Below are 27,047 nucleotides of genomic sequence, written 5' to 3'. Positions count from 1 at the left end.
GTAATAGATAATAATAAAAACTGTGAAAGTGTGGGGGAGAGGACTGCTATTATGATGACTATTTTATTATTAGGCTGTGTGTCAGTATGCATTTTATTATTTTTTATTGTTGATGTTCTGTAATGTGTTTTTAATGTCATACACATTAAAGAGTGGTACCGTAATTTTCGCTCCAAAACACGCACTTTTTTGCTCCTAGAAAGTAAGGGGAAATGCCTGTGCGTGTTACGGAGCGAATGCACGGATCGGAGCCATGGCTGCCGTCAGTCAAGCAAAGCGGGAGCCGCTTACACACTCTACGAGGCTCTCGCTTTGCTTGCTTTAAAGCGACCTGGAGCCGGGGAGGAGGGAGGGAAGGAGAGTCATGGCAGCAAAGCCGGCAGCAGCCGCTTACACGGGAGGAGGGACAGACGCTAGCAAAAGTCCGTGCGCTCTAAACAGAGCAATGAGGCTGCAGAGGGATGGCAGGAAAGATAAAATTTAAGCAACCAGCAGCAAAATAAAACCAACCTCGAGCTCTGAGCCAGCGCAGTGAAAACCAGGAAGTAAAAAAAAAAGGCTGGGGAGGGCATGGGAGAGACCCTCGTCTCAGCTGATTCGCTGGGACGGAGCAGCTTGTTTTCAGGCAGGATAGATTTGAGCATTGTCTGGGTCCTAGTGCCCCTACCGCTTTTTTGTGCTCCATTCTATTGCTGCTGGTGGCTGCTTATCATTCAGGCTGCAAGGAGGAGCGCTTTTACACAGCTAATGGCGAATCCCCTGCAATCCAAGTCCTCCTCACTTGCTCAAATCTATTCTGCCTCAAAACAAGGAGCGGAAGGAAAAGGCTGCAAACTGTTAAATGGAAAAAAAAACCCAGGCACAGGGCAAATACCTTAAGTATACCTTTAAAGCAACAGTGCTCTTTCCCTCCCTCCTCCCCGCTCAGCTCGCAGAAAAGCTCCTTCTCCACACCCCCCACGCATGCTCCTTGTCCCTTGAGTTCTTTTCCTTCCCTCCCCACTTAAAACGTGGTTACAAAGCACGGATCCACATGGATCCTCAGGATTTTTGCACTGGGTCACCCCAAATTCACCATCAGATCACATAGCATTTCCATGGCTATAGCCTGCACCAAAAAACACACATGCACCCACTGTTTCATGGGGCCGCAATGGCGCAAAAACGTGGTTACAAAGCATGGATCCACATGGATCCTCAGGATTTTTGCATTGGGCTACCCCAAACTCACTGTCAGATCACATGTCTGTGGTCACAGCATGAACCATAAAAATCATACATCCACTGTTTCGTTTAGAATATTTTTTCCTTGTTTTCCTCCTCTAAAAACTACGTGCGTGTTATGGTCAGATGCGTGTTATAGAGCGAAAAATACAGTATATAGATTGTAATAATACTAATAATGGTTTTTTTCTTTTCATTTTGTTTGTGTGTATATCATTTGTTATTGCAGAAAGAATCCAAAATGATGCATGTGCCTTCATAATGCTTGGTTATTTGAATGAATATCTTCAGCTGAAAAAGCAGGCCGTAGATGCCTACCAAAGGTAAACTGCTGAACAACAAGAGATGCTCTCTGGCAGATCATAACAAAAGGGCAGATCTATACAGGAGAAGGCATTATTTCAGGTATTCCAGGTATAGATAGGGCTTTGTAAGTGAAAGTACATTGAAGAGGAGTGGACTCAGTAGCATGCAAGCAGCTGGTGCAGTTCTTTCAGAACTGGTGTTACATGTTCCCGGCTCAGCCAAGATACAGGAATTAGATATGCTAAAAATGATCAAAATATAGACAAAATCAACACTTTAAAAAAGCAGTTAGACGTCATAAAGTTACATGTTTGGATAGGCTTGCCTAAACAGATAAGTTTTAGCATTGAAAATAATACAATGAATGTGTCTCATATTAATCTGCCTAACATTAATCGGCAGGGAGTTTCAGAGAATAGCTGCTGTCACACTAGAAGATTGATTATTTGTAAGTGTGAAACGAACATTATTTAAATATGTATCCTGCTTCATCTTCAGTGCTCAAGGAAGATTATAAGATATTTGGAAAGATAAAGATACACCTCTGAAATAAAGTTTTGACAAAAAATGCAATAAAATGGTATTCCCCTCCCCCTCTTTCTCAATGGGGCTTGCATACCCGAGGGTTTTTAAAAAAATAATTTTGATTACTAGAATCAAGTTCTTAAAATTTGGATAAAGTGATCTTACTGAAATATTTTTTTCCCATTCACTTTACAGGGCAGTTCTGCTGTTGAAAAATTCTGAAGATAAAGAGAAATACTGCATAGCAATGAGAAATTATGGCAGAGCACTGTGGTAAGTCTGCTTATTTTTGGACAAATTGTTATTTTAATCTTCACCTAAAATTAAGAACTTTTATTGCCAAAAATCTTTTAATAATGAATATGACTCTTACTGCATTTGCACATTGTGCTTCTACTAGGATATGTTATTCCTGTGTCACTTGATATAATACGTTTTCATAGTAATAATCCATTAAGACATAATTTAACATATATCAAACCTGGGATCTCCATTGAGATATGAAACTCTGAGTGACCTTGGACCAGTTGTCCTCTCTCATTCCAACCTACCTTACAGGGTTCTTGTGAGGATAAAACAGAGAACAATGTACTCTCCCTTGAGATTCCTGGAGGAAAGGCAGGATCTAAGTAGTAAATAAATAATGAGGAATCCCACCAGTATTTTAATTACTGAGATTTTCTGCTGTTTTCAAGGGGTGCAATGGGCTGTCACATTGTAAATGGTTTGACTTGCATTAAGCAATTGCTCTTATTAGAAGATTGCTTCATCTGCTATATTAATTCCATAATTGATTCCAGACATTAATAGCCAAGATGCAAGCAGAATAAATGGCATTCTCCTTTGGATCCCAGCCTACACATAGAACTTAAATTGCTGAGTGTCAGTGTTTGGATATGAGTTTTTGACTAGATGGGTATATATTTTGTATCATGGGTGATTGATTTATACAGTGCCACCAGTGTGTATGGGAGGTCCCAGCCCCAGTTTAAAATTTGGCATGGGAAACAACAGAGAAGAGGTAGGATAGGGGATGTGGAGAGGTTAACATGTGGTTGTTTCAGTTGCATGTTCTTAGACTTAATTGCAGTCTAGGTTAGAATAGGATGTGGGAACTAGGCAGTTCTGCCCAAGGCTTCATGGAAAAGGTGGGCTTTGAAGAAGGATTTGAAGGAAGTAAGACTAAAGGTGGTGGTGGTGTTTTACCTTGATTCCTTGTATTCTGATTGCATTTTAAATCTCATAAATAATACGTTTTCAAAGTCCATCAGTGGAGAAGCAATTTTTAAGGTAGCCAGAATTCAAACACATGGCCTTACAATTTTAGATCAGCACCTTAAATTATACTCCCATGCCTCTCTCTTTATAGCAGTATTCCATTTTGAAACAATTCTACATCATTTCTGGAGGTGAATCGACCAATGCACTATGTTGCTCACAAATGAACTACTGCATCATGTCCAGTATAGTGTGTAGCATTTACTCCTTATGGGTTTTTATAGAGCTCGATTGCACCAAACCATTTGTTGTGAGCTCATAATTAGGCCTGAAATTGATATGAATGAGTTTTGTTCTTTTTCCTTCTTGAAAGTGCTCTAGGTCATTATGATGATGCCATCCAGGCTTACTTGTTGACTCGTCTCACAGAATTTGATGATATTTTAGGAATTGCCCAGGCTTACTTCAAGAAAGGACATTTCCAAGAAAGTCAGAAGGGTAAGTGTTACACATACATAACATCTCTTCAGGGTAATTAGTAGAATTTGCAACGTTAACTGGATTATACTGCATTAAGATCACAATGTTTTTGGGGGTTTTCTATGGATAATCTTCTCTCAAATACCTTTCTAATGCATACAGATGATACCATTTCTCTTCATACAAATGAGATGCACTGCAGATTGGTCCATTCAGTTGACCCAAGCTATAGTATGAGGGCCCATAAATTTTGGCCAATCTTAGCACCCAGCCAGAATTTGTGGTTGCCAGGATCCAAACCTCAGGGCAGAGTCTTGACTCCAGCATCACATCAAGCTTTTGCAAACCTCCTAAGCACAATAGTCGTACCTTGGAAGTTGAACGGAATCCGTTCCGGAAGTCCGTTCGACTTCCAAAACATTTGGAAACCAAAGCGTGCCTTCTGATTGGCTGCAGGAAACTCCTGCAGCCAGTGGGAACATGTGGAAGCCGCGTCAGACATCTGGCTTCCGAAAGAACGTTCAGAAACCAGAACACTAGCTTCTGTTTTTTTATCGTTCAGGAGCTGGAACATTCGACTCCCAAAGCGTTTGGGAGCCGAGGTACGACTGTACATCATAGAATATTCCCAGCTCTCTTCCAGTATTGGAGCTGAAAAGTGGGAGCAGGAAATCATCACTGCAGTTGCTGTATGCTTAGGAGACACCTGCAGAGATCAGGGCAGAATAAATAATCCCCAGCTCTCTTCCTGAGCCCTGCCATTGTAAGATTCATGATGGAGGGTCATCCTCACAGGCATGCTTCTGTTGCACTCCAAACATCTGCAAAATGCAACCGGGCACAAATCTGAGCTAGGAAAAATATGCTGAGTGTGTTTGTATCATTAGGCACACTGCATTTCCAGGCTGCTTGGAATGTCTTCAAAGTGCGGCACAACTTCAGGGATAACCATTACCTACCATCCTTTCAAGCTTAGGACAAGGCTAGTGTCATTATTTTGCCAGTGACACTTGCCAAGATAAGTATGGCAAATGTATTGGTGGACCCCTGCCATTGAAGAGTTTTGACTAAACAGCTTTCTCAGCTAGGTATTCTGTATTTGTTTGCAGTCAACTCAGATAGGGCAAAACTTGCTATTTCCAGTCATGCTCCCTCGGTCAAATTATGATTGTAAGCTTGAGAGTATGAGCCAAAATTGCAAGTTGGATAATATGAGTACACATCCTCACTGGGCCACTTCAGATATTACTTTGCCCTTGGGATCCTGCCTGTGAGATTAGGGCAAGTTTAAGGCTTCTGCTCTCTCCTACCTGAAAGAATAATAAGCTGGAAACAAAATACAAAACTCTGTTTTGATGCACTTAGAAATTCCTATTCTAACCAAATGAGTGATATACAAACAGCCCATTACAGAATATGTTTTTTTAATGTATTGTGTTGCTTGTCTTAGGGGAAATCAAGGCAATAGTTGAGCATGGTTCCTTTTTTTGCTATTGTTTTGAATTTTTAAGCGTCGTTCCTATTTTATTACTAGCTTATGAGAGAGCACTCTCTGTTGCCGAATGTGAGCAAGACAAAGCCTATATCCTAACAGCCCTTGCAATAATGGAGTACAAGCAGGATCAAGTGGATGATGCGAAAACCCTCTTATTTAAGTGGTATGTAATAGGTTCTTGCATTTACAGAAGTCAATAATTAAAGTGATTTTCTTGTACTGCAACATATTTTCAGAAACACACGCACACACAAAGGAACAACCCCTCCCGCCCCCGCAAAAAAACCCCAACAACCCACATTCCTGTTAGCACTGTATATGCCTTACTAGCTACAAAATGTAAAGTAACAGCTGAGAAAAAAAGAATGCAACTTGAGAGGGAGTAGAATGCCCTACATGGGTGGAATGGCATGATAGAGCCCTAAAGAGAAGCACTCTTGTTAGGTGGAAAGGGTACACAGCAGCATTTTGTTGTAGACCCCGCAGTAAACTGAGTAGCTAAAATACCTCCTGATTGAAGGCAAGATGGAGATGCCCCAGAACAAGACAGCGGCTCTTCAATCTAAGAGGACTTTCTAGGTATGCAGAAACACATAACTTTGTGAATTCGAAGAGAGCCCTCTTTAGAAACATCCCAAAACAGGATAAGAAGGACCCCTTCACTTTCTACTCTTACACACAGGGAAGGAGCTCATAAGGACTCCTGCTTTCAGGCTTCCTACAGGCATCTGGTTGGCCACTGTGAGAACAGGATGCTGGACTTGGTGGGCCGTTGGTCTGATCCAGCCAGGTCCTTTTTATGTTCTTAAGGAGCCAGAACTTGTAAAGATTGATTGACTCAAGCACTGAGAGGAGCTGAGAATGGAGAGTTAAGATGTCAGTTGAAAAGTCACTTTCTCTCTGTGTCTCTCTTGTTGCTGCTCCTCTTCCCGTCCCACCTCCTGGGCAGTATTCAGAGGTCTGAACAATATTTGTAATGTTCCTTTTCCAGATTTACTGGAGCCAATATTCTGTTGCCGGTCCCACTTACATTCACCTATTTGGAATGTTTTGCATTAACTTCATTTTGCCCCCCCCCCTTTTTTTTTTTTAGTAAAATGTCTTTGAATAGTCTACAGTGGTACCTCTGGTTACTTACTTAATTCGTTCTCGAGGTCCGTTCTTAACCTGAAACTGTTCTTAACCTGAAGCACCACTTTAGCTAATGGGGCCTCCCGCTACCACCGCCGTGCGATTTCTGTTCTCATCCTGAAGCAAAGTTCTTAACCTGAAGTACTATTTCTGGGTTAGCGGAGTCTGTAACCTGAAGCGTATGTAACCTGAAGCGTATGTAACCCGAGGTACCACTGTACTATGAAGCCTTCAGATGATGGCGCTGATAACTGGAAGCAGAAAAGGGGTGCAAAGATTTGAGATCAGTACCAAAATGCAACATTTGTGGGGGGCAGACTTTGTTAACATGGATCAGAAATGCTTGCCTGTAGCCATTATGTAGACCTCAGATTTACTGAAATACCAAAGGATTCTGATCAACTATTCCTCAAGCCTGGAGCACTTGGTAACCTAATACAAGAAAATGTGAATGCTCACCACTGCAACACCATTCTTGTTTTAGCCATCTGTTGAATCACTAAGGGCACCCTACACAATATTAGTCATTTATCTTAGAGAGTAATGGTAAACATGCATTGTTTTATCAGGAAGGGCAAAGCAGTGTTGTAAAATGTAGACTTATTGCTCCAGAAGCTAAGTTTTATATTGCTTCAGTAAACCAGCTGTAATAAATGAAAATGAATATAGTTTCCATCTCCTGTTAAAAAGAAGAAGAAAGGAACAGCAGTCTTGCCTGGAAATAGGGGAGAACAACCAACGGTCAAGGTTGTTTCACTGTTTTTCTTCATATCAATTTTCAGTCCAGTTTTGATGAGTCATGATTTTTAGGTCATTTCCCCCCCCCCCCCCAGTTGCCAACAGGAGATGTTGTAAGAAGTATAATAAAGCTGGTCTTTGCATTGATTTTTCATTTTCAATCAAAACATTAGCTACAAAGGATACTGCCTCCAACTATGGAGGCAGAACAGTCACCATAGCTGGTAGCATTTCACTGCCCCAGGTGATCTCAAGGAGGTTGTATGTGAAAAGGTTTTAAGGGGAAAATATAATTCACAACTCAATAGGTTATGGGTTGTAGATTCAGCAGCAGGCCAGGAGAGTAGTGTCATGAAAATTAAACTTGGCATTGCCAGTAATGTGAATCTTGTATATCTGCAAGATTCTGTATGAGTGCACTAAAAAGATGTAGTTACTTGTTAGTAGTAGAAATTCAGCTATCTTGATCTGAGGATGGACATATCAGGCTGACTTAAACAAAGTCAAACCATTGATTCATCTATCCCAGAACTATGTATTTAGGTAGAGGCCTGCATTCTTGACTTATCCAGTTAAAAGAAGCAAGTGGTGATGGTAGGATCTAAACCTGTGGATCATCTACATACAGAACACATGCTCTGCCAGTTTGCTGTAGCTCCTTCCCATTCTGGACTAGAGCATTTTGTAAAGCTTCAGAAGCACAATAAATTTTACAGATCACATTAGATGTTAGGCGAATCCCACCTTTGGCAGAGGTCCTGCAGAAGGGCTTCCACTTGTACAACATGCCTTCCCTGCCCCCCCACTCCACCAAGATAGGTTCAGTGGAATTGGGAGAACCCCCAAAACAGCAGGGGAACCCGATGTGCTTGCGCAGGTGGAATGTTCACCACAGCACAACATTGCATTCTACTCCAAGTGAACTCTAGCCCATGTGAACAACAGATCCTTCATGTTTTACTTTATGGTAATAGTGCAGTGAGTAACCATTTATCTGTGTTGTACTTACAGTTCTATATTACAGGAACCTAATCTAGGAAGTCTGCAAGCTCTGTGCGCTTTAGGGCTGATAAGGCAGGATGCTACACTTGCAACGGCAGCTCTGAAAGAATTATTAAAGCTAACAGAAAGAAAGGATGATGTTTATGAGAGGTGCCTTCTTACATCAGCTGTCTATGCATTACAAGGCAGAAATCTGGCTGTTCAGAGACAAGTTTCAAAAGCTGTTCACAGGTATGTAATCCGTACTTTCCAAAATGAATTGTGTTGCATTTGTATCCCTCTGTTCCTCCAAGGAGTGCTCTTTTGACATAAAACCACCCTGCAAGGTAGGCTAGGCTGGAAAGAAGCTTGCCAAGACTGCCCTATGAGTTGCATACTTCAGTTGAGCTGAGTAGAGATTTGAACTTTTACACTGGGGTATGTTCATTTTTTATTCAAAGTCAAACTTTTTCTTCTGGGTGTGTTTGTTCTCTATTTCATTTCATGGTGGTGCAGAGAGTTCTTATCAAGCCATTAAGTAGCCAAATTCTGTGAAGTGAACTTTCCCAACTTAATGTGGATAACTGATTAAATTTCAAAAGCACTAGGCGCAATTGAAACAAATGAACCTGCTTGGAAACAGATTTTTCAAAACTCCTATCTCAGCCCTTCTTGTCCTCTCTGAAGGACCATTTCTCTCTTGCTTCAATAACTGAGGGTTATCTAATTATTATTTATTAGCTTTTCATCTGATAAAGCTGGAGTGTGTTGCAACTACCTAATCTTCATACTCAGTTGATTGCTTTCCCCATATTCCTGTTAAATATTTTATGCTAAAAATAGTAGCAGTGAAATTGTAACATTTCATGCTGCTCCTTTTGATAATATTTAATTTAGGAACAATCATCTTGTGTGTATAAAATCTCAGCACGGTATCTAATCAGATATCAACTAGTAATAACAAATTCACAACTGTGAGACTCATAGCTTAGTTCACCTCCAATGCATTATTATCTAAACCCAAAAACTAATAAACGTTTGCAGTGAGCTCTATTGCACTCCAGTTCTGTTATCAGGAGTACAGAAGTGTCCGAATTTCAAAATGGCAAGAAAAAAAGTTACTTTCTGTTCTGGCTAAAAATAAATCCCAACTCATTTGATCAGATCCATCACTAATTGCAACTGATAAGAGAAATGTTTTTTGATCTTGAGTAACTTTTGCTCCCTTATTTGAAACCTTGATTTGTCAGTATAATTTTGAGATTTAAAACTTAATAACCTAATTGTTATGTATGTTGCTCTTAGACTAATTCCTGCACTTGATTATGCCCCCCCCCCCAATTCTTAAACTACTAGCATTTTATAAATGAGGGCTTCCTTTTCTGCCTTGTAAGTTAGAAGTTTCTGACTTGGAGCAATCACTTAGAGAGCAAGTTGTATAACTTCAGTCCATGTTGATTGGTTCTGCTACCGCATACGATGGCAATTTAAAACTGCTGTGCTCTTTTCTCTAGCAACCCAGATAATCCTGCCCTGTGGTCTCTCCTGTCCCAACTGGTACCTCGGTATACACCACAAAATGCAAAGGTGAATATGCATAGGTTGAAATAGAATCAAGGCATTTATTTGTATACTGAACTATCATTAAATAAATAAGAACTTGGCACCAAGAACTGTGTGCACGACTGTTAATTGTTTAGACAATTGCCCTTCAAGATGATCTGCTTGCCAAATTGGCATTAATGTTACACATTCCACTGTTTTACAAATAAGTTTATAGCCTCTCTATATATCAGTTGTGCCATCAGGTTGCATTTACCAACCTGTGCAGAATTCCCTTCACCCTTTGTTCCTCTTCTCTGAAGGGTAAGGTGTAAGGATGAATGGTCGTTGCTACTGCAGAATCACTCAGCACATGGAGTTCCCTGTCTCAGAGCCAAGCTGGATACGATGTTTGTCACATAGCTTGCCTTTGCATAGCTGGTTTTTCTTCTACAAGTAGTTGGGGGGGGGGCACTAAATTGGGACCATGTCATGGTTGTGGTGGACTTTTTAACACCATGCTCCTGCCTCATTCCCAAAAGGAATTGTCTCATGCCCGCAGGAGGAAGGCTTTCCTTCCAACGCAAATAGGGTGGAGAGTGCTTCTGCCTCTGCTTGTTCCCTCCATGGGATGGAACATTGTCAGCAAATATGTAGAAAAAATGAGAGGGCCAAGGGAGCAACTAACAGCTTGATTCTCTCCCCGCCCCCCATCATTTTAAGAAGTCAGAGTATTTAAACATACAAACTTATTTGGCATTTCCACATGTGTTCATCCAAAGGGCAGAAGAATTATCTGACTTAATTGATGCCTCAGACTTGTAATACTCTGTCATACCATAATCAGATCAATATTTTATCTTGCAGGGTGGGGCTGCTGCAGGAACCATTGCTCATATTCACGATTTAAACCACGGAAAGGTTAATATCTTCCCTTATCAAAATATTTTTCTACATCGAGAATTTAGACTGATGCTTTTCATTAGACAAGGAATAAATTAAAAGTTCTCTTTTTTGCTGTGCATGCACCCTTATTTAGAGAGCCTTGCTGAACACTGCAGTTAATCAGTTGGCGTTAGGATGCCACACAGCTGAAAGTAAAAAGAACAATCCATTGAAGAATATCCAAAAGGCAGTCCATCTTTCTCCAGGTAACTTTTACTTCTAAATCCTTAATTTTAAATCAGATTCAGGGCTGTAGCTGAGTAACGTAATAAGTTAGTTTTTCTGGGACACTAAAAAATCTTGGCTCTAAACGTTGATTCATAGAAAGTGAAGTTACAGTTAGCCCACCACTCTTAATGGGCAAAGGCAATAAACATTTTCATAATGAACTCCCCAATTTTATCTGTCTGCAAAATAAGCAGTTAACCGGATGATGATGATTACTACTACTATTACTACTCCACTTTTTTCCAAGGCAGCTTACAGATAAAAAACAGAATTATTTAAAACCATAGAAATAATTACAGAATTAAACATTTATAGAATTAAAACTGAATGTCAGTTTTTTAGTATCTTGGGCACACAAACTTCTGGGGATTTATTCATTTTCTTTGGTTTTGCATCACTAAGTACACTCTCTTGTATAACTGCTTAGTGTGCCTTGAAAATGACAGTTCTCTCATATTTATTTCAGATAACCCTGCTTCTTGGGCTGTGCTCCTGGCTGCTTGTCATGCTGAAAACACCATTGTTTGCCTGCATAATACACAACCCAAGAGGACAGATTTGGAAAAAACGATTGTAGCTACAATCTCAGCGAAAAGTAAGGCCTTGCCTTGTTACAAATAGTTACTTATGAGAGGAAACCTTTAGAAATTTTTCTTCTCATTTGAAATGATTAGTGAATGAGAGTACCACTTTTATCAATGTTGTTGATGTTTGTTGATTTATAAAAAATGTAATAATGAATACCACTTTATGTAGGTGCAGATTGGGCTTTGACAAATAATGACTTCTACATGTTTTCTAGTCAAAGATAAGGATCTTCCAACTTCTTATGCCCAAGCGCTTGAAGAATGGTCTCTTTTCCAAGCTGTTACTAGCTTAAATGAGACAGGTAGAACTTCGGAAGCTGAAGCGCTCTGTACAAAGGTATGCATTAGTAATAACTCAGGTATCAGCAGTTAGGGTTGCCGCTTGTCCTGTATAAAACAGGACTGTCCTGTATTTCAATGTTAAATGCTATGTCCAGGTTCAGGTCTTCTCTCTCTCTCTCTCTCTCTCTCTCTCTCTCTCTCGTTAGGGATCCTCTTCAAATTCATGTGTGTGAAAGGGTGTTTGAAAGGTCATGCATTTAAGCTCTGAGTAGCCAAGCACAGACAGATTTAAGAATGCATGAGAGTAAAACTGTCTCAAAAGAACAGCTGGGTGCATGGCTGTAGTTATTACAGGTGTGAGAGTGACTTTAGTTTTCCTTAAACAGACAAGTTTCGCTTCAGAATTGCTAATAAACGTATTAGCTTCAAATGGGCAAGCCTTTGCCAGTTTTCCATCTCTACCACAGTAAAAGAAATAAATGATGTGCTGACTCTTGTCCCTAGCCAATATTGCGTAATAGCTGAGAAAAATTTTAAGAGACAAGGTCACAAAGGTGCAATGAGCTTTCCAAACTGTGTGTTGCGACATGTTAGTGTATCGGTTGTAGTGTGTAGGTGTGTCGCACAAGCACTCCTTGCACTCTTCCTGGGGCTGGAAAGTGGGTAGTTTTACCTCTGGTTTGCTAGTAAAACTGTTCAACCCAAAATGTTGTTTGTCTCTAGGGATTGAAAATTTTCCCTGAGCAGCCAACTTTATACTTGCTTTTAAGGCAAGTTCAGTGCAAACCACTTTGGCAGTCTCACAAAGAGCTTCCTGATGCAATCTTGGAAGAGCTCCGGAAGGCAGTGATGTCCAACTCTACTTCAGTTACAGCTTGGCATGTAAGTTTTGGTGTGCTATTTTGCCCTGCGGTTTTGGGTCTCTTTATTGTATGATCACAATGTGGTATAACAGCAGCTGGTAGTACGAAAGTTGAGAAACGCTGCACTTGAGAGCTGCACCTAAACACAACCTAGAAGTAACTTCCATTGAAATCTGTCTGGAAAGCAGACAAAATCAGCTCGAGCTTTTTTTGAATCACACAAAACTTGGAAAGTCTCAGCCCATGGGAGCTGTTCTGCCACCATCACCAGCCTCTCATGTGCCCTTCTCTACACTTTCCTGTGCTTACCAGATTGTGAGGTGAAGCCAGGAGGAAGGCAGACTCAATGAGCTTGAGAAAAGGTGTAGTTTTGTATTCCTCCTGCTTCGTTTTATAGAAGAAACGTTTTTTAAACCAGTTCTCTGAGTTCACATCATTAATGCATGTTCTGAGCATACTCAGAAAAGCTCTCATTGCAGAGATTCAGGAACTTAGACTCTTTGAGCTGCTGTTTCCTCTCGCCTCTCCCAGCTCTTAACTTAGCAAGCTGGGAAGCGATGTGAGAAGGAAAATTGGTACAATACTGAAGCTGCACTATTATGAGCAGAAATAAAACGGGGAGGGGGAGGGCATTGGTATTGGCTTATAATAGCTTGGGCGTTTCTGAATGAGGAGAGTTGTTCACACAGGCAAACACATGTGTGAATGCTCCTCTGGTTTTCCTCCTGGCTTCTTAGTGCTTCTGATCCCTGTTTATATTCCAGTATATTGAAATATTGAGTTCTCTGATCCATGATTCCAAAAAGTTTCCCCTTTTGTAGTGCTGGATAACCAGTGATGCTTATTGGCTGCCATGCTGGAGTCATCCAGAAGAGGCCAGCTAGGGTCACATGACACAGATTTGATTGTCTTTCCCCCAGTTCTGTCCCTGCCTCACCTCTGCTTCAAGGCTTTTCACAGCAGCAATCCCTACCACCAATTCCTGTTTCTTTCTTCATTCTATATACTACTCAGCACTTAGCTTTAACTCAGCATTTTGTCCTTTTCTTACCATAGCTCCTGGTCTTAAAAAAAAAAATCATTTCTTGTTTTACTTATTTTGTCTTTCACCTTTTCTTCACTCTTGACTATGACATCCATTGGAAGAAGCATCTGGAGCTACCATTTGTTAAATGAAAGCCTTTAAAAATAGGGGGGGGGGGAGCCAAGCCTGTAGTAGACAGATCTTGTGTACTGGCAGTGGTCACCAGTGGGGCTAGCTCAAGTCAGATTGCAAAGGGGATTGCAAGGCAGATGAAGGTGCATCCGTAATCGGGGGTTGTTTAAGTCCAATCATGAGAGAGACAAAGGTGCATCCGATTGTGACATGTTTTTTTTGCAACTGAAGCAAGCCTTACAACTGAGCTGTTTAGCCGTCGTGGCACCTTTGACATCACACTACTTAAATCAATAGAAGTTGACATGACAGCCTGTAGAAGAACAGATACTGCAAATTAATTTTGTATCAGCACATTGGCCCTTGGAAGCTTCTTCAGCTGGTCGTTTAGAATTAAAGCCTTGAGATTTTCTCTTTGATGCCATTTTTGTGCAGATAAATGCACTTGATACATTGCCCAGAGTAGATGGCTTTTTGCATTTTATTGTTGCAAGCAAAGATGTTTTAATGTCAGAGCCAAGAACTAAAAGAACAAAAGGTAGTTAAGCACTGAGCTGTTGTTTCACTCTTTCTTGACAACAAAAGCTTTAGATCACAGATCTGCACAGGGAAGTTATTTATGACTAATAATTTTTCTGTTCTCCCAGGAATTCCCTCCCTTCACGTACTTCCCCTTTCCTCCTTTTGAAATTCCTCCAATATTACCACTACTAATGTGGGCCAATCACCAAGTCATAAAAGGAGAATAGCTTGCTTGGGAAAGAGCTACATAGGGGCAACTGCCATTAGCCCAGCTTAAACTTGTTTGGCAGTCATGTTACGTAACAGAACTTTGCTTAACAATTTTGATTTTATCAATACAGGCACATCTAGTGCACCCAACATAACTGTGCACTCCCTCTTTCTGGTTCTCTCTGTTTGCTCTGACATAAAATAAGTTTCAACTTCTACAGTTCCTCGCCAGCATCGTTCTTCCTTTAAAAAAGTCATTCTAACAGTTGGACTATTATTGATTAGACTGGAAAAAATTATAGGAATTTCAGTACTCTGTGCCTGAACCACATTAATACTGAACAAGTGGAACTTGCAACAAGTCATTGCAGGGTGGACTGCTCCAACCCCTTGAACAGGCAAAAGCACAAGGGGAATTGTCAAGAGATTAAAGGAACTCAGGCAGGCAGAGGAATTGACCAGCCCTTAAATCAGGCATGAGGAACCTTTGGCCCTCCAGATGCTGCTGAACTTGGCATCCCTGGCTGGTAGAAGCTGCAGTTTGCAACGACTGGAAGACCAAAGATTGCACACACCAGCCCTAAATAATTACTTACATGTCTGAATGAAAGGAGCAGAGGCAAAAATGCAATTATAGTGACTTAGACCTAAGTGTTGTGTGGGAAATGCAGAGGACAGATTATGATATAATGAAAAATGAAAATGCAGATGGATTTGGTGAAACCTTCTTGTGGCAAGAGTTAAATTCTGTGGTTCTGTCATCAGATGGTGAGTTGGGTGTGCTGAGCAGACTTGCGAAAATTTTTCAGGGGGAGGATTTAGCTGTTCAGCACCATGATCAGCTCCTCTCGAGCCGTTTCCCAAATGTGTGTGCTGAGTTAGGATAGCTGGAGTGCCAGTATATCCCAGTTTAACGTTGGCTGTGTGAGTGCCCACAAAAACACAATAGTGAGCACCAGAGTCAATTGTGTGGGAGTCATCTGCTTGCCTGGTAGCAGCTACCTGATTTTGCTAATCCGTTTTGGCTAGTACTAGGACCAGCACAGGCTCCTTGTGGCTAGCAGATGTTACACATGCTAAGTCAGAACTTATTATACTTGCAGAAACCCTCTTGTCTGGTGGGTATGTCTCATATGCAGCAGGTTAATAATCCTGTTTTATGCTATGATCTGTGGCACTTAAAGGGAGAAGCTGTCTGTCATCTTTAGTTCCCCCCTCCTTTCAGTCCCAAATTAGGTTGCAAATTCAAACTATGTGCAAATTCATTTACCTTTTCCAGCTCTCAGATCCATTTTACCCAAATCTAATAAGTCAGTCAGGAAAGTGCTATATAGAATTGCAGATTATAGTTTGAAGAAATGCTATGTCTCTTCTGCAGATGCTTGTATTTTTACTCAAAAGTAATCTTCACCATTTGAGAGTTTTGTTTTTAAAAGAATATTTAATAGAATGATAAGACAAGGAATTTGATAGGCAGTAGTAGTAGAAAAATATGAAATTTGAACTTTGCTCCTCTGCTTTCAGTGGTTGGCTCAAGTGTACCAGTCACAGGGGATGATGGTTGCAGCAGAGATGTGTTACCGAAAAAGTCTGCAACTGGCATCTCAGCAGGGCCACTGGAGTGGAAAGCTCTCTAGTCTACTAAGGCTTGCTAAGCTTGCCCTGGAAATCTGCATGGTAAGAGAGCCAAGTTAATAAATATGTTGTATATGTGGGGCTGCCTTTGAAACCAGTTTGGAAACTACAGAAACAAGTGCAGAATTCAGCAGCCAGCTTATTCACCAGGACCAGAAGGTCTGAGCATATCACACCAATTCTGGCCTGGCTGCATTGGCTACCAATTAGTTTACAGGTGCATTTCAAAGTGCTGGTTTTGCATGAAGCAGCTGAGGACCTCTATATCTCAAGGGCCTCTTCTCCCCATATGAACCAGCCTGGACCTTCCTGTCTTCATCAGAGGCCCAAATCCATGTGCCTCACCTGAGAAAGGTGCAAAGGATGGCCACACAATAATGGCCTTTTTCAGTGTCCCCTCCCCCCGGGTTTCTGGAATGTTTTTCTAGGGAAGCACTCCTGGAACTATTATAGTCCAGTTTTAGGTGGCAGGCTTAAGACATTTTTATTTACCTAGTAGTTAAGTTAGTCTCTGCTGTAGTGCTCAACTTTGTTCTTATTGTGTTGCTTAGGAATTTTATATTGCACATTGCTTTAAATCTTCTGGGTTTAAATTGATTTTACCTGTTTGTATTTTATCCTTGTAAGCTGCTTTGATTCTTTAAAAAAATCAAAGTAGTAGTAATGATATGATAAAATGAACTGATTGCACGTGAACTGAATTTAAAACATAATATGGTGCTTCTCATCTCACAATTGTGCGTAAGATAGTGCTCTAGCTTCCAGCAAAATAGATTACAGGCTATTTCAGGACTATATATGGTTCCTAACATTTGGATAGCTGGAATAATGAAAGTTCAAGATGTGCTTGTCCAACACTTTGGTGACAGCTAGAACAGTAACTCTGGCTTAAGCACTATTTGGAAAAGGCTTCATCTCGTCTGCATAGATTACAATTCCATCTGACAGTATGAAATACTGCTTTTACCCTTTCTTTCATAATTATAAGTGAAATCAAGCAGCTGGGGGAAGTGTTGCTATTTTCATAATACATTTTCTCTGAAAGTGATCAGAAGAAATACCCTTATGCAATTTGTATGGATGAACCATTTTGCCCGTACATTTTAACTCTGTTTGTGGACTCAAAAGTACTTCATCCAACATGTTGCATTAATTTAATTGAAGCTGGCAAGTGAGTTTTCTAGGAGTTGATCTATCACGGTCCAGCGATTTTTCTGCGATGAGAATGATAAGACATCATAATCATCATGATTAAGATGCAGGTGAAACTTTCAAAATGATATTTATGGATTACGTCGCACTTCCCCTTGTCCAGGATAGTGTTTGAAACTATCAGTTGAAAATACATTTTTTTTAAAAAAACAACCTCTAGGAAGATAGATTGGTAGTCCTGGTTGTTCTGTTACATCAGCAGTTCTAGGAAGCTGTTTTATTACATTATAATTCAAAGCTGCAAGTCATAATTATCTATGTGGTACACGGGTAAGCAATCTGTCATGCAACATCGCAATTAAAACCACTGACCATTATCACACAATGATATAAAACATTGTTTTTAAATTTGTTTTTGTTTAAAGGGTAATATTTCAAATGATCACTGGCCATCTCTGGTTCAGGAAGCCACAACAGAAGCTTTGAAGCTTTCCTTCTGTCCGTTGGGTGTTCTGTTGCAGGCGCTTCTGCAGTACAACCGCAAAATGGGGTCAAGGTGTGCATTGATCTGTATGTTATGTGTTAACTGTCTATGCATTTTGTCAGCATTTTGGCTATAATTAAAATATACCTAATGTAACATGCCCATATGTTCTAATTCAGAAAATGTCCAGATGGTAAATTTTATAAGCAAAACCTTATTAAAATCCTGCTCTTTACAAGGAGGCTAAAGTGTAGGGGGAAACCACAGGTTTTCCACTGCAATAAGATACAAAATAGATGGATGGAAGATTTTTTTAAAAAACACCCATAATGGTAAAGATCCAGAGAAGCTCTCTGTTCATAATATGAAAATGAGGCTTGCAATTGTAGATTTTTGTGAAGTTTCCACTGACTTGCTTCATCAAGAGCAGGAGCTACTAGAGGGAGAGCAAACAACATACAGTGGTGCCTTGCAAGACGAAATTAATTCGTTCCGCAAGTTTTTTCTTCTTGCGAGTTTTTCGTCATGCGAAGCACGGTTTCCCATAGGAATGCATTGAAAATCAATCAATGCGTTCCTATGGAAACCGCCTTCAGACCAGGTCCGGGGACAGTCTGTCCCCCGACCTCTTCTGAAGGCTGGGGGGGGGGGACAAGGGCTTTTCTTCCCACCGCCAGCCTTCAGAAGGCTGTTCTGAAGGCTGGCGGTGGGAAGAAAAGCCCTTCTCCCCACCTCCCACCCTGCAAGCTCCGGGGACAGGAGGGCTTTCCTCCCGACTGCCAGCATTTTAAAAGCCCCCATTTTCAGATCGCCCCGGGACAGCGGAGAAGTCTCCGCTGTCCCAGGGGCTTTTAAAATGCTGGCGGGCGGCAGCGCAGCGTTCGCTGCCGCCCGCCAGCAGTTTCAGATCGCCCCGGGGCAGCGGAGAAGTCTCCGCTGTCCCGGGGGCTTTTAAAATGCTGGCGGGCGGCAGCGCAGCGTCCGCTGCCGCCCGCCAGCATTTTCAGATCGCCCGGGACAGCGGAGAAGTCTCCGCTGTCCCGGGAAGGCAGGCGGGGGGAGCAAAGACTTTGGCCCCCCGCCGGCCTTCAGAAGAGGTCCAGGACCTCTTCTGAAGGCCGGCGGAGATTTCCCTATGGGCTTTCTTCTTGCGAAGCAAGCCCATAGGGAAATTCGTTTTGCGAAGCACCTCCAAAACGGAAAACTCTTTCGTCTTGCGAGTTTTTCGTTTTGCGAGGCGTTCGTCTTGCGAGGCACCACTGTATCTAGCTGCACATTCAGTTATTTTACTCCAGGAAGGTCCTTGCAGAGCTTATCTGAAGCCCAGGGCTAGAGTCTTGTTCTTGGCATGACAGTGTAAGTCTGGCAGGGCCCCTGGCTGGCTTAACCCTCTGAGGGCTGGGGCAAGTGTATCTAGCTGCCCGCCCCCCATGGACCTGTTCTAGGGGGTGGCAAAGCTCTAGCCCATGGGTCTGATTATCTCATGAGGCTGCTTTCAAAGGAACAATCAGGACATTAAAGTTCCTGTAAGTTTGTTCTAATGGAGTGGTCCACTATTTTCTTTTTGCTCCAGCAGTAGGTTTGTTCCCTGCTCTTTTGTTGCAAGTGCCCCAGATTTATGTAAGAACTTGCTGTACAGATATAAATTTTGCTTTTTGAAAGCAAGGTTGAAGCCTGAGCCCTTACAATGCTATAGACTCACTCTCGTTTTCTAGTTTTCTCATCGCATTTTGCAATGTTTTCTGTTTCCTTTGTAGGGAAACTCGCCGCATACTAGAAAGAGTGGTGTATCAACCTGGGTATCCAGAAACTGTCGCATCAGTTGCCCGGTGGTATCTCTTAAGGCACTTGTATGCCAAAGATGATTATGAATTAATAGATGTGAGTAGCACTTACCTTTTGAATTCTATATCTCAGGAATTAGATAAGGCCACATGGTTCTCCTAAGTACTAGAAACCAAGAGGGCTCGTGGGCTGCCTGCCTTGCTGCATCCCAAGTACGCTGTTGTCAGGAACAAAATGTCAGGTGTACTGATGCTTTAGCAGAGGGAGTGTGTTCATCTCCCTCTGGTCAGTAGAAGAATTACCATGGGAACATAGCTCAGAGGTAGAATTATATTAGGCCTTTGTAGCCTGGGATCAGCCACATGACCTCCTTTGCTTATGACCTATGTTGTAGTCTTGTTGGTGAGCAAGAATGTGGAGTGGGAGACCAACCCACCAGAAGAGTCTCTGAGGAGTACTTGCCTAGAGAAAGAGTTAGCAGCCAAAGTCAGGTCCAGTCCTAGGGTCAGGGAAACAGCAATCCACAGGCTTAGACGGTCCAGGGGTCAGGGAATCCGATGATCAAGGGTCAAGACGAGAAGGAAGCAGCAAGGTAGGGCCAGGGACTACAAGTGCTGTTTCCAGCATCTAACTGCTGGTGGAAGCTCTGCTTACGAAGGCTGAAGCCAGCTGGTTCTCATCAGCACCTTTCCCTCTGTGTCCCTGAAGGCTGATCAGCTGCAGGTGGAGTCACTGACTTCTCCCCCTTTGGGCTGCTGTTCAGCAGGCAAAGCTGACTCCTGGCCCATGACAACCTCTATGGAACGCTAGTCCTTCTTGGTCATTGAAATTAATTAACATAACTAACTTAGGTTCCTTAATTTTAATACACCTACTCTGAGTTGGACTAACATTGGTTACAATAACTTCAACTTTAATTCCTCTCCAACCAAGATATAGTTCAGCATCAACATTATTATTTCCTCCATTTCTCCCGCAGGCTCTTGTAGCAAATGCCAAAGCTAATGGAGATGTTCGAGCTTTGGAGCTAGACAAGAAACTCTCAGCGGCAGCAGCATCCTAGTGTCATTTTCACTGGGAGATTGACAGATGGAATTTCTCCCTCCATGCCAGTCTACCACTTCATGTTGCAATCTCAGAGATTGTGTTGTGGGGTGTGTGTGTGTGGTTTTTAAATATATATATATATATATTAGAATTAAGCCTTTGTTTCAAATATTCTGGAGAATTTCATTCTTGACTCAGATGCACCAGATTCTACATGGTTTAGGGCTGTACTGATTGTGGGCTTTTATAATTAATATCAACGTTTTTGCTTATTATTTTACTGAAATCTTTCTATGTGTTGGTTTATACACCATTACGATGTGATGATAATTGCAGTAAATCTAAACACTTGGGATTTCTCAGTGCCTGAAAGAGTGTTTAATGCCTTGGGAGAGCTGTATTTTTTTTTAATTTCAGAAACTCATTATCTACATTGCCAGGTTTTATAAATGCCAGTTGTGAAAGCCATTTAAGTATTAGAAAGACATACAGAGTGTTGTTATGCCTGGAGCCTACCATTCTGCATCCTGTAAAAATTAAAGAGCAAGTAGCAAGAGAACAGAGAAAGTGGCTTTTATCTTCGGACTGTAAGGTATGTTGCTAACATCTCCCCTTAAACAGTTGCCAACATTGTTGAAGATAGCAAGGTTAAAGGTAGTCAAAGTTTCCTCCCCCTGCCCCTGCGTCTATTCATTTCTATCACTCATAGATGGGAAGGTAAAATGCCACTATTTCAGAAGTAACTCCCTGAGTAAGTGCCCCATTTTCCCTCCAGTGCAATAAGACTAGCTTTCTGAAATGTCAGTAAGAGAAGTAATTATAATTCCTAAACTGCACATTGCGAGACTGAAGAAGAAAGAATCTAATTCCCTTACGGCTTTAAATGAAGACAGTGGCTGATACGGAAGAGCTATCCACAGTGCAGTCATGTTTTGTACCTGCTGCTTGGCACTATATTTTCCTTGAAGCAGAATTGCAGCTCAGATACTGCAGAGGGTATCAGGCTCTGAAAGAGCAGTGGTGCTTGGAATTTAGTCCTCCCAGGAGCCACCAATCTGTCAGTCCTCAGGCACTGCGGAGCACATGAGGACAAGGGGGCACCTCGACACTCTTGGCTACCACTGCTGTCCTGCTTGAAGATAAGGGCCAGCATAGTTCTTGGGAAATTAGTGGGGAAAGGGACATTCATTTCCCAAGCCTTTTGAATGGCCCAGGAAATAAGCAGTTTACTTTTTTTGGAAACAAAATTGGTGCACTTCCAGGTTGTTACCCATTGCAAAATTACTGAACAGCAGTCTTTCAAGGTTAAGAAAATGGTGATGAATTGTATTTGCAATCTCTTAATGCGAGAGAAAGTACAGAAAGTTGGTCAAGGAACAGTAATGAGTTGCACAGCCTTCTTCATTCCAGTTTTGCAACCTTTCAGAATGCTTTTCATCCTTTATGCCATGCTACCTTTGAGAGAGGTCCAGCATTATTCCAATGGATACAAGAGGACTTTTCCTTTCTCTCCTCCCAACCTGCACCCCCCATCTACTCCACGGGTCCCCCAACCCTCCAAAGTAGATTTTAGGGGTGTGAGGGGAGGGCAAGAATGAGTCATACAAGAAGTCATCCATAGTCACAGGCTACCTGGATATCGCTTAGATATCACTTTCTGCCTTTTTCCTATCCTAATTCTTTGTGCCAAAATAGAAAAAGTAAGAAAAAAACAAATCTGTAGGTAAAACACTATGTAGATAAGATCATTTGAATTTTCAAGACTGGTTACTGAAAGCACGAACCTATGGCATCTTCATAAAATTAGGTGGGTTTGAGGGGACAAATTATATGTAGGTGTCTGTTTATATGAATAGCACCTGTACCTGATTTTAAAAAATACACTGCAAAGATTTAGTAGGCCTGTTTGTAATTTCTGTCTGAGGCTAGAAAACAGGCTTTTATGGCTTTGAGAATTTCAGAATGTAACAATTACTGGTTAATAATTACCAAAGTAGACCAAGCAATTGCTTATACAACAATTACTGACAGCCCTTATATTTTATTTTTCCCCAAAATATAAATTCTGATGTAGGAATATGATTCAGATTGATTTGACTTAAATCTATTATAGACATTGCAACAGTAATATACAATACTAATCTCCTAGGGAGACATAAGAAAACAAGCTTGATATAGTAGAATTCTTGAGCTTATTTTTTGCAATCTCTTACACACTTTCCCAAGATGGACTAAATGCAAATGTTTTAAGAAGTGGGATCAGTCTTCTTGAATTTCAGTTATCTTCCGCCGTATCTTTTTCATGTCTTGCTTGAACTTTTCTTCTTCGAGTTTAAGCTTTGCTGTCTGTATTTGTTTAAGTGCATTAAGCGAGTCACGGATTGACTGAAATCCTGGTAAAAAGCAGGCATGGTTAGGGTGAAAAAAACTCATTTTAATATATTTTTTTAAATAAAAGCTACTGAACAACCCTTTACCTATGCTAAAGTTTGCTGAATTAAATCAGTCTCTTCTCTTCCCATGAAAGTGCAGTAATAATTACTTTCAAACTCTTTGCTGGAGGATATCACCCTACTTAATTTTTCTTAGGTGCTATGAGCAAAATTGCAAATTTAGGGGAAGGAGTAGCCAACATGGTTCCCCACCTCAGATGTTTCAGATTCCCTTGGGAGGTTGTGGACTCTCCTTCATTGGAGTTTTAAAAGCAGCAGTTGGATGGTCATCTGTCATGGATGCTTCAGTTGAGATTCCTGCATTTCAGGGGGTTAGACTAGATGACCCTCCCTCCCAACTCTACAATTCTTTGAACTCCCATCAGCCCAGGCCAGCATAGCCAGTAGCCAGGAATCATTTGGGGGGGGTGGAGTCCAAAGCATCTGGAAGGCAGCATGCCAGCTACTGCTGTGTTATGTGATACCACACTCTGGAAAACCCCAAACTTTGAGAGAAGGCTTTTTGTGGGGTGTCAGGAGCTGTTCATTGAATAGGAGAGCCCTGGCCGCCATGGCAGGGTTGTATCACCTGATGCATGTCAGGGGTGGCCCCCAGTCAGAGTTGAGTCCCACCATATTTACCAACCAGCAGTTGGGCTGCTTGATTCTGGATACATACCCAATGCCTTGGCCAAAACCTACTTACATCCGTAATCAATAAAGTTGTGGCCTAGTTCAACCCAGTACCAATGCCCTGGGTCTTATTTATGGTTTGCCCCCTCACTGGGTCACAGGCATCAAGTGCCTGAGTATGCAAACACGGCATCTTACTAAGATGGAACCCAGGGAATTTGCTGTGGGCTTGTTGGTTTTCCTCCATTAACCAGAGGTGAGTTCATCTGATAAGATTTGGTTCTTGAAGTTGTTCCCAAACAAGCAGGCTCGTAATTACAGGAGAACTCTTGTAACCCCTTCCTGGTTATTCACAGTGATGCATTTTTGTGGGCAAAAATGCTGCTGCTGCTACAACTACAATTGCCCAATGGCCAATGTGCTCACAGCCATCATGAGATTGTTACTGGAAATAATGATCCACTCACAGATAAGGTAACTTGCTACTTGCTTTCATAGTAAATGTGACATCTAAAACACACCTTATAGCCAATGGGTACCCCCTGATTAGTAAGTGTGACTTGGGAAAAAAGGACCAGAAATAGTTAGCAGATTTGTGTTTCGTTATTGTGGATTTGTTATTGTCAGAACAATATGCAATGGCTTGATTTTGACATTACCGACAGAAACATCCTTCACCGAGCTATGAGGGGGTTATGAACAGCACACAGAAATACGAAATTTCTGGTGTAGTTTGGTAAGTACACCTGATTGGAGGGTAAGGTGAGGACTTGATAGGTTTCTCTATGCATTTCCTTAAAGAAACCCACCAAAAATATTACCTGATCTGTATTCACTTTGGATTTCCTCCAGCTCATGCCACATCAGTTTTTCAAATCTAGCAATCCTTGCATGAAGCTTATTTTGGTCATTTTTCACTTGGTTCAGCTCTGCGTTAAATTGCTCTGTTTTATCAGTGCTTTCTATTCTTTTGCAGAGGAAATAATAACTATCATCCGTTTTCTTTTCCACTGTGTCCTTTTAAAATAAAGATTTATGATAAATCAATATAATTATAGGATTTGGAACCCTTTTTACTGCCTCCCACAAAACTGCATCTGAGTTGCCTATTCTTTCCCATAAAGACTATTTATAAATATTTTAAATTTTACAGGATTATGTTTGGGGTGTTAGGGGAGGGCATAGTACCTCTGGTGGGGGGGACACTGTGCTCCTTCTAGTGTAGCTTGTCCACTCAGTTTCCACCATGCACTTGACTCTCACCTGTGGCTCCTAGAAGCTGTCAGCATGAGACAGCAGCCGCATCCCAGAAATGGCTTCGACTGGTTGGCTACACCAAGTGAAGGTAGCCGATGGCTCTCAAACCCTTGGTGAGTTAGGGGCTTCCCCTACATGCAAAGACAGGCTCTGGTGGGATTGAGGAGATGAGACCAATATTGGGTCCAACAGTCAAGAAGGCAATTTCTGCATGTGCTGTAGAGGGAAGTAAGGGCAGATGGGATTCATCAACCTGGAAAGGTCGCCCATCTAGGACAGGCATAGGCAAACAATGGTCCTCCAGATGTTTTGGGACTACAATTGACATCATTCCTGACCACTGGTCCTGTTAGCTAGGGATCATGGGAGTTGTAGTCCCAAAACATCTGGAGGGCCAAGTTTGCCTATGCCTGATCTAGAAGAAGGAAAACCTTGACCCTAAACATCTGCTTTGTAGGATATCTTTGGGAGAAGAAAAGGCTAAGGAGTGAATGCAGTCGCTAAGGCGGTTGAATGGCCCCTTGTACGCCTCCTTCCGGCAACACCTGCAGCCAAGCTGGTGCCAAATATATCGCTCTGCTTTCCTTTGCACCACATCAGCAAGACTGAAAGGAGGGTCTTCTTGTCTGGGCAGCCCAGGACCTCCGTACACACTGCCCAGGCATGCACACCCGGGAGGGCACTTCAGTGCTGCTAATGCAGCAGTTTGACTTCACCCCACTACCCAGAGGCGCACTCTGTTGTCTCAAGACAGATGGATACCAATAGAGTTCTATCCAACATTATGGCAATAGAATTCTATTCAACATCAGCCCTACTTAGATAAGCTGTAAGCCGCTCAGAGTGGCTGGGGAAACCCAGCCAGGTGGACAGAGTATATATATAAAAAATTATTAGAGTAGATCCATTTAAGTGAATGGATGTAAGTTAGCCATATACATTAATTTCAGTGGGTACTAATGTTGGATACAACACATTTTTATTTCAGTTTTTAATCCTAGTAGACCAGGGTCTGTAGATTTTTTTTACTGCACAAATTACTTTGATAAATTTTTCAGCTGGCTCAGCTCTGTGTTAGATTGCTGTGGTTTTTTGGTGTTTTTTGTCCTTTTGGTGAGAGGAATCTTCCATTTTATTTTCCACCATTTCTGTTCCACCAATATGCCTTAGAACAAAACAAATAAACAGATAGGCACCTGCCTCAATTATATGGGGAAGTGTCACTTTCAGGCAGCAGCCAAGAACTTGTGCTGGGCTAAGATGAGACAGGGTGGGGTAATAGTTATATAATGCTGTTCCCAGGACTGGGGAGGCAGGTCTTTTAATTGCCATTATGCTCCCTGGGACAACCTTGGACCGCTCACTATCCTACAGCCTAACCTACCTCACAGGGCTCTTGTGAGAATAAAATTGACTTGTGGGGAAAAAGGACATGGAAACAATGTATTCTACCTTGAGCCTCTTGCAAGAAAGGTGAGATATAAATGCAAATAAAAAAATTTAAAACTGCATCGTGGAGCATGTTAAGGACACATTTTGAAATAGCAAGCAGCTGTACTTAGATAACGCTCAACCACTTAATGAGCATCTTGCTCATTTATATATTTCTTGCTGCCTTTGCTCAGTTAACAAATAGAAATGTGAATTGTTAATAGTGGTTGCAGCAATCCAATAAAGTCTTTGAATATCTACTTGGGGCAGCTGAAATGAAAGATCCAGTCATCCTCTCATTGTGGTACTCTAGATATCTCCATTATCCTCTCCCATCAGCGATGAAATTAACTATGGCCAAAGGAATGTTCACCCTGTACTTGTTATTATGGCAATAATGATTATTAAGAGAATGAACCTCCCAAAACCTGCCCTGTTAAAGGAAGGAGACAGTTTTTTCCTTTAAAATTCAAAGCAATCCAGCACTTGATATTTTTGAGGTTACCAACATTGACCTTGATGTTTTAATATACGAAATGTGACATTTTAAACTTGCTATGTAATGTCAATAATTTAGGCTTAGCAGTTACTTAGATTTCAGAGTCTTGTATATAAGAACTGGATCTCTTACTCCTGTAATGTGACTTAATGAAATGAATCTTTCCAGCTGCATCCAGAATTTTGTGTGAGACATTTAATTCAGATAAACACTGAGAGCCCTAATCCTGGAACAAGGATTTCCTCAAGCTAAACACTCA

The 27,047-nt window shown here is 41.5% G+C and overlaps 2 protein-coding genes across 7 annotated transcripts in view; one reads left to right on the top strand and one right to left on the bottom strand.

Annotated features, from left to right (window-relative positions):
* Positions 1-20,578, top strand: part of SKIC3 (SKI3 subunit of superkiller complex) — a 44,417-nt gene extending 23,839 nt beyond the window's left edge. For all 6 annotated transcript variants that reach the window (XM_053407694.1, XM_053407697.1, XM_053407696.1 and 3 more), the window contains exons 27-41: positions 1,454-1,547; positions 2,251-2,328; positions 3,647-3,771; positions 5,288-5,411; positions 8,129-8,350; positions 9,613-9,685; positions 10,508-10,561; positions 10,680-10,791; positions 11,280-11,408; positions 11,616-11,737; positions 12,406-12,564; positions 15,958-16,110; positions 17,646-17,776; positions 19,462-19,585; positions 20,469-20,578. In XM_053407694.1, coding sequence (XP_053263669.1) covers positions 1,454-1,547; positions 2,251-2,328; positions 3,647-3,771; positions 5,288-5,411; positions 8,129-8,350; positions 9,613-9,685; positions 10,508-10,561; positions 10,680-10,791; positions 11,280-11,408; positions 11,616-11,737; positions 12,406-12,564; positions 15,958-16,110; positions 17,646-17,776; positions 19,462-19,585; positions 20,469-20,552 — 1,784 coding nt within the window. In that variant the 3' untranslated portion in view covers positions 20,553-20,578. The remainder of the gene's footprint in view (positions 1-1,453; positions 1,548-2,250; positions 2,329-3,646; positions 3,772-5,287; positions 5,412-8,128; positions 8,351-9,612; positions 9,686-10,507; positions 10,562-10,679; positions 10,792-11,279; positions 11,409-11,615; positions 11,738-12,405; positions 12,565-15,957; positions 16,111-17,645; positions 17,777-19,461; positions 19,586-20,468) is intronic.
* Positions 20,579-22,557: 1,979 nt separating this feature from the next.
* Positions 22,558-27,047, bottom strand: part of FAM81B (family with sequence similarity 81 member B) — a 30,109-nt gene continuing 25,619 nt past the window's right edge. The window contains exons 8-9 of the mRNA XM_053407699.1: positions 24,423-24,618; positions 22,558-22,929 (exon numbers count right to left, since the gene is read on the bottom strand). Coding sequence (XP_053263674.1) covers positions 22,796-22,929; positions 24,423-24,618 — 330 coding nt within the window. The 3' untranslated portion in view covers positions 22,558-22,795. The remainder of the gene's footprint in view (positions 22,930-24,422; positions 24,619-27,047) is intronic.

Source organism: Podarcis raffonei, chromosome 11 (assembly GCF_027172205.1).
Source record: "Podarcis raffonei isolate rPodRaf1 chromosome 11, rPodRaf1.pri, whole genome shotgun sequence".
In the NCBI taxonomy this organism is placed as follows: Eukaryota; Metazoa; Chordata; class Lepidosauria; order Squamata; family Lacertidae; genus Podarcis; species Podarcis raffonei.
Note: the sequence above shows the minus strand (reverse complement) of the source record. Positions and strands in the feature narration are given on the sequence as shown.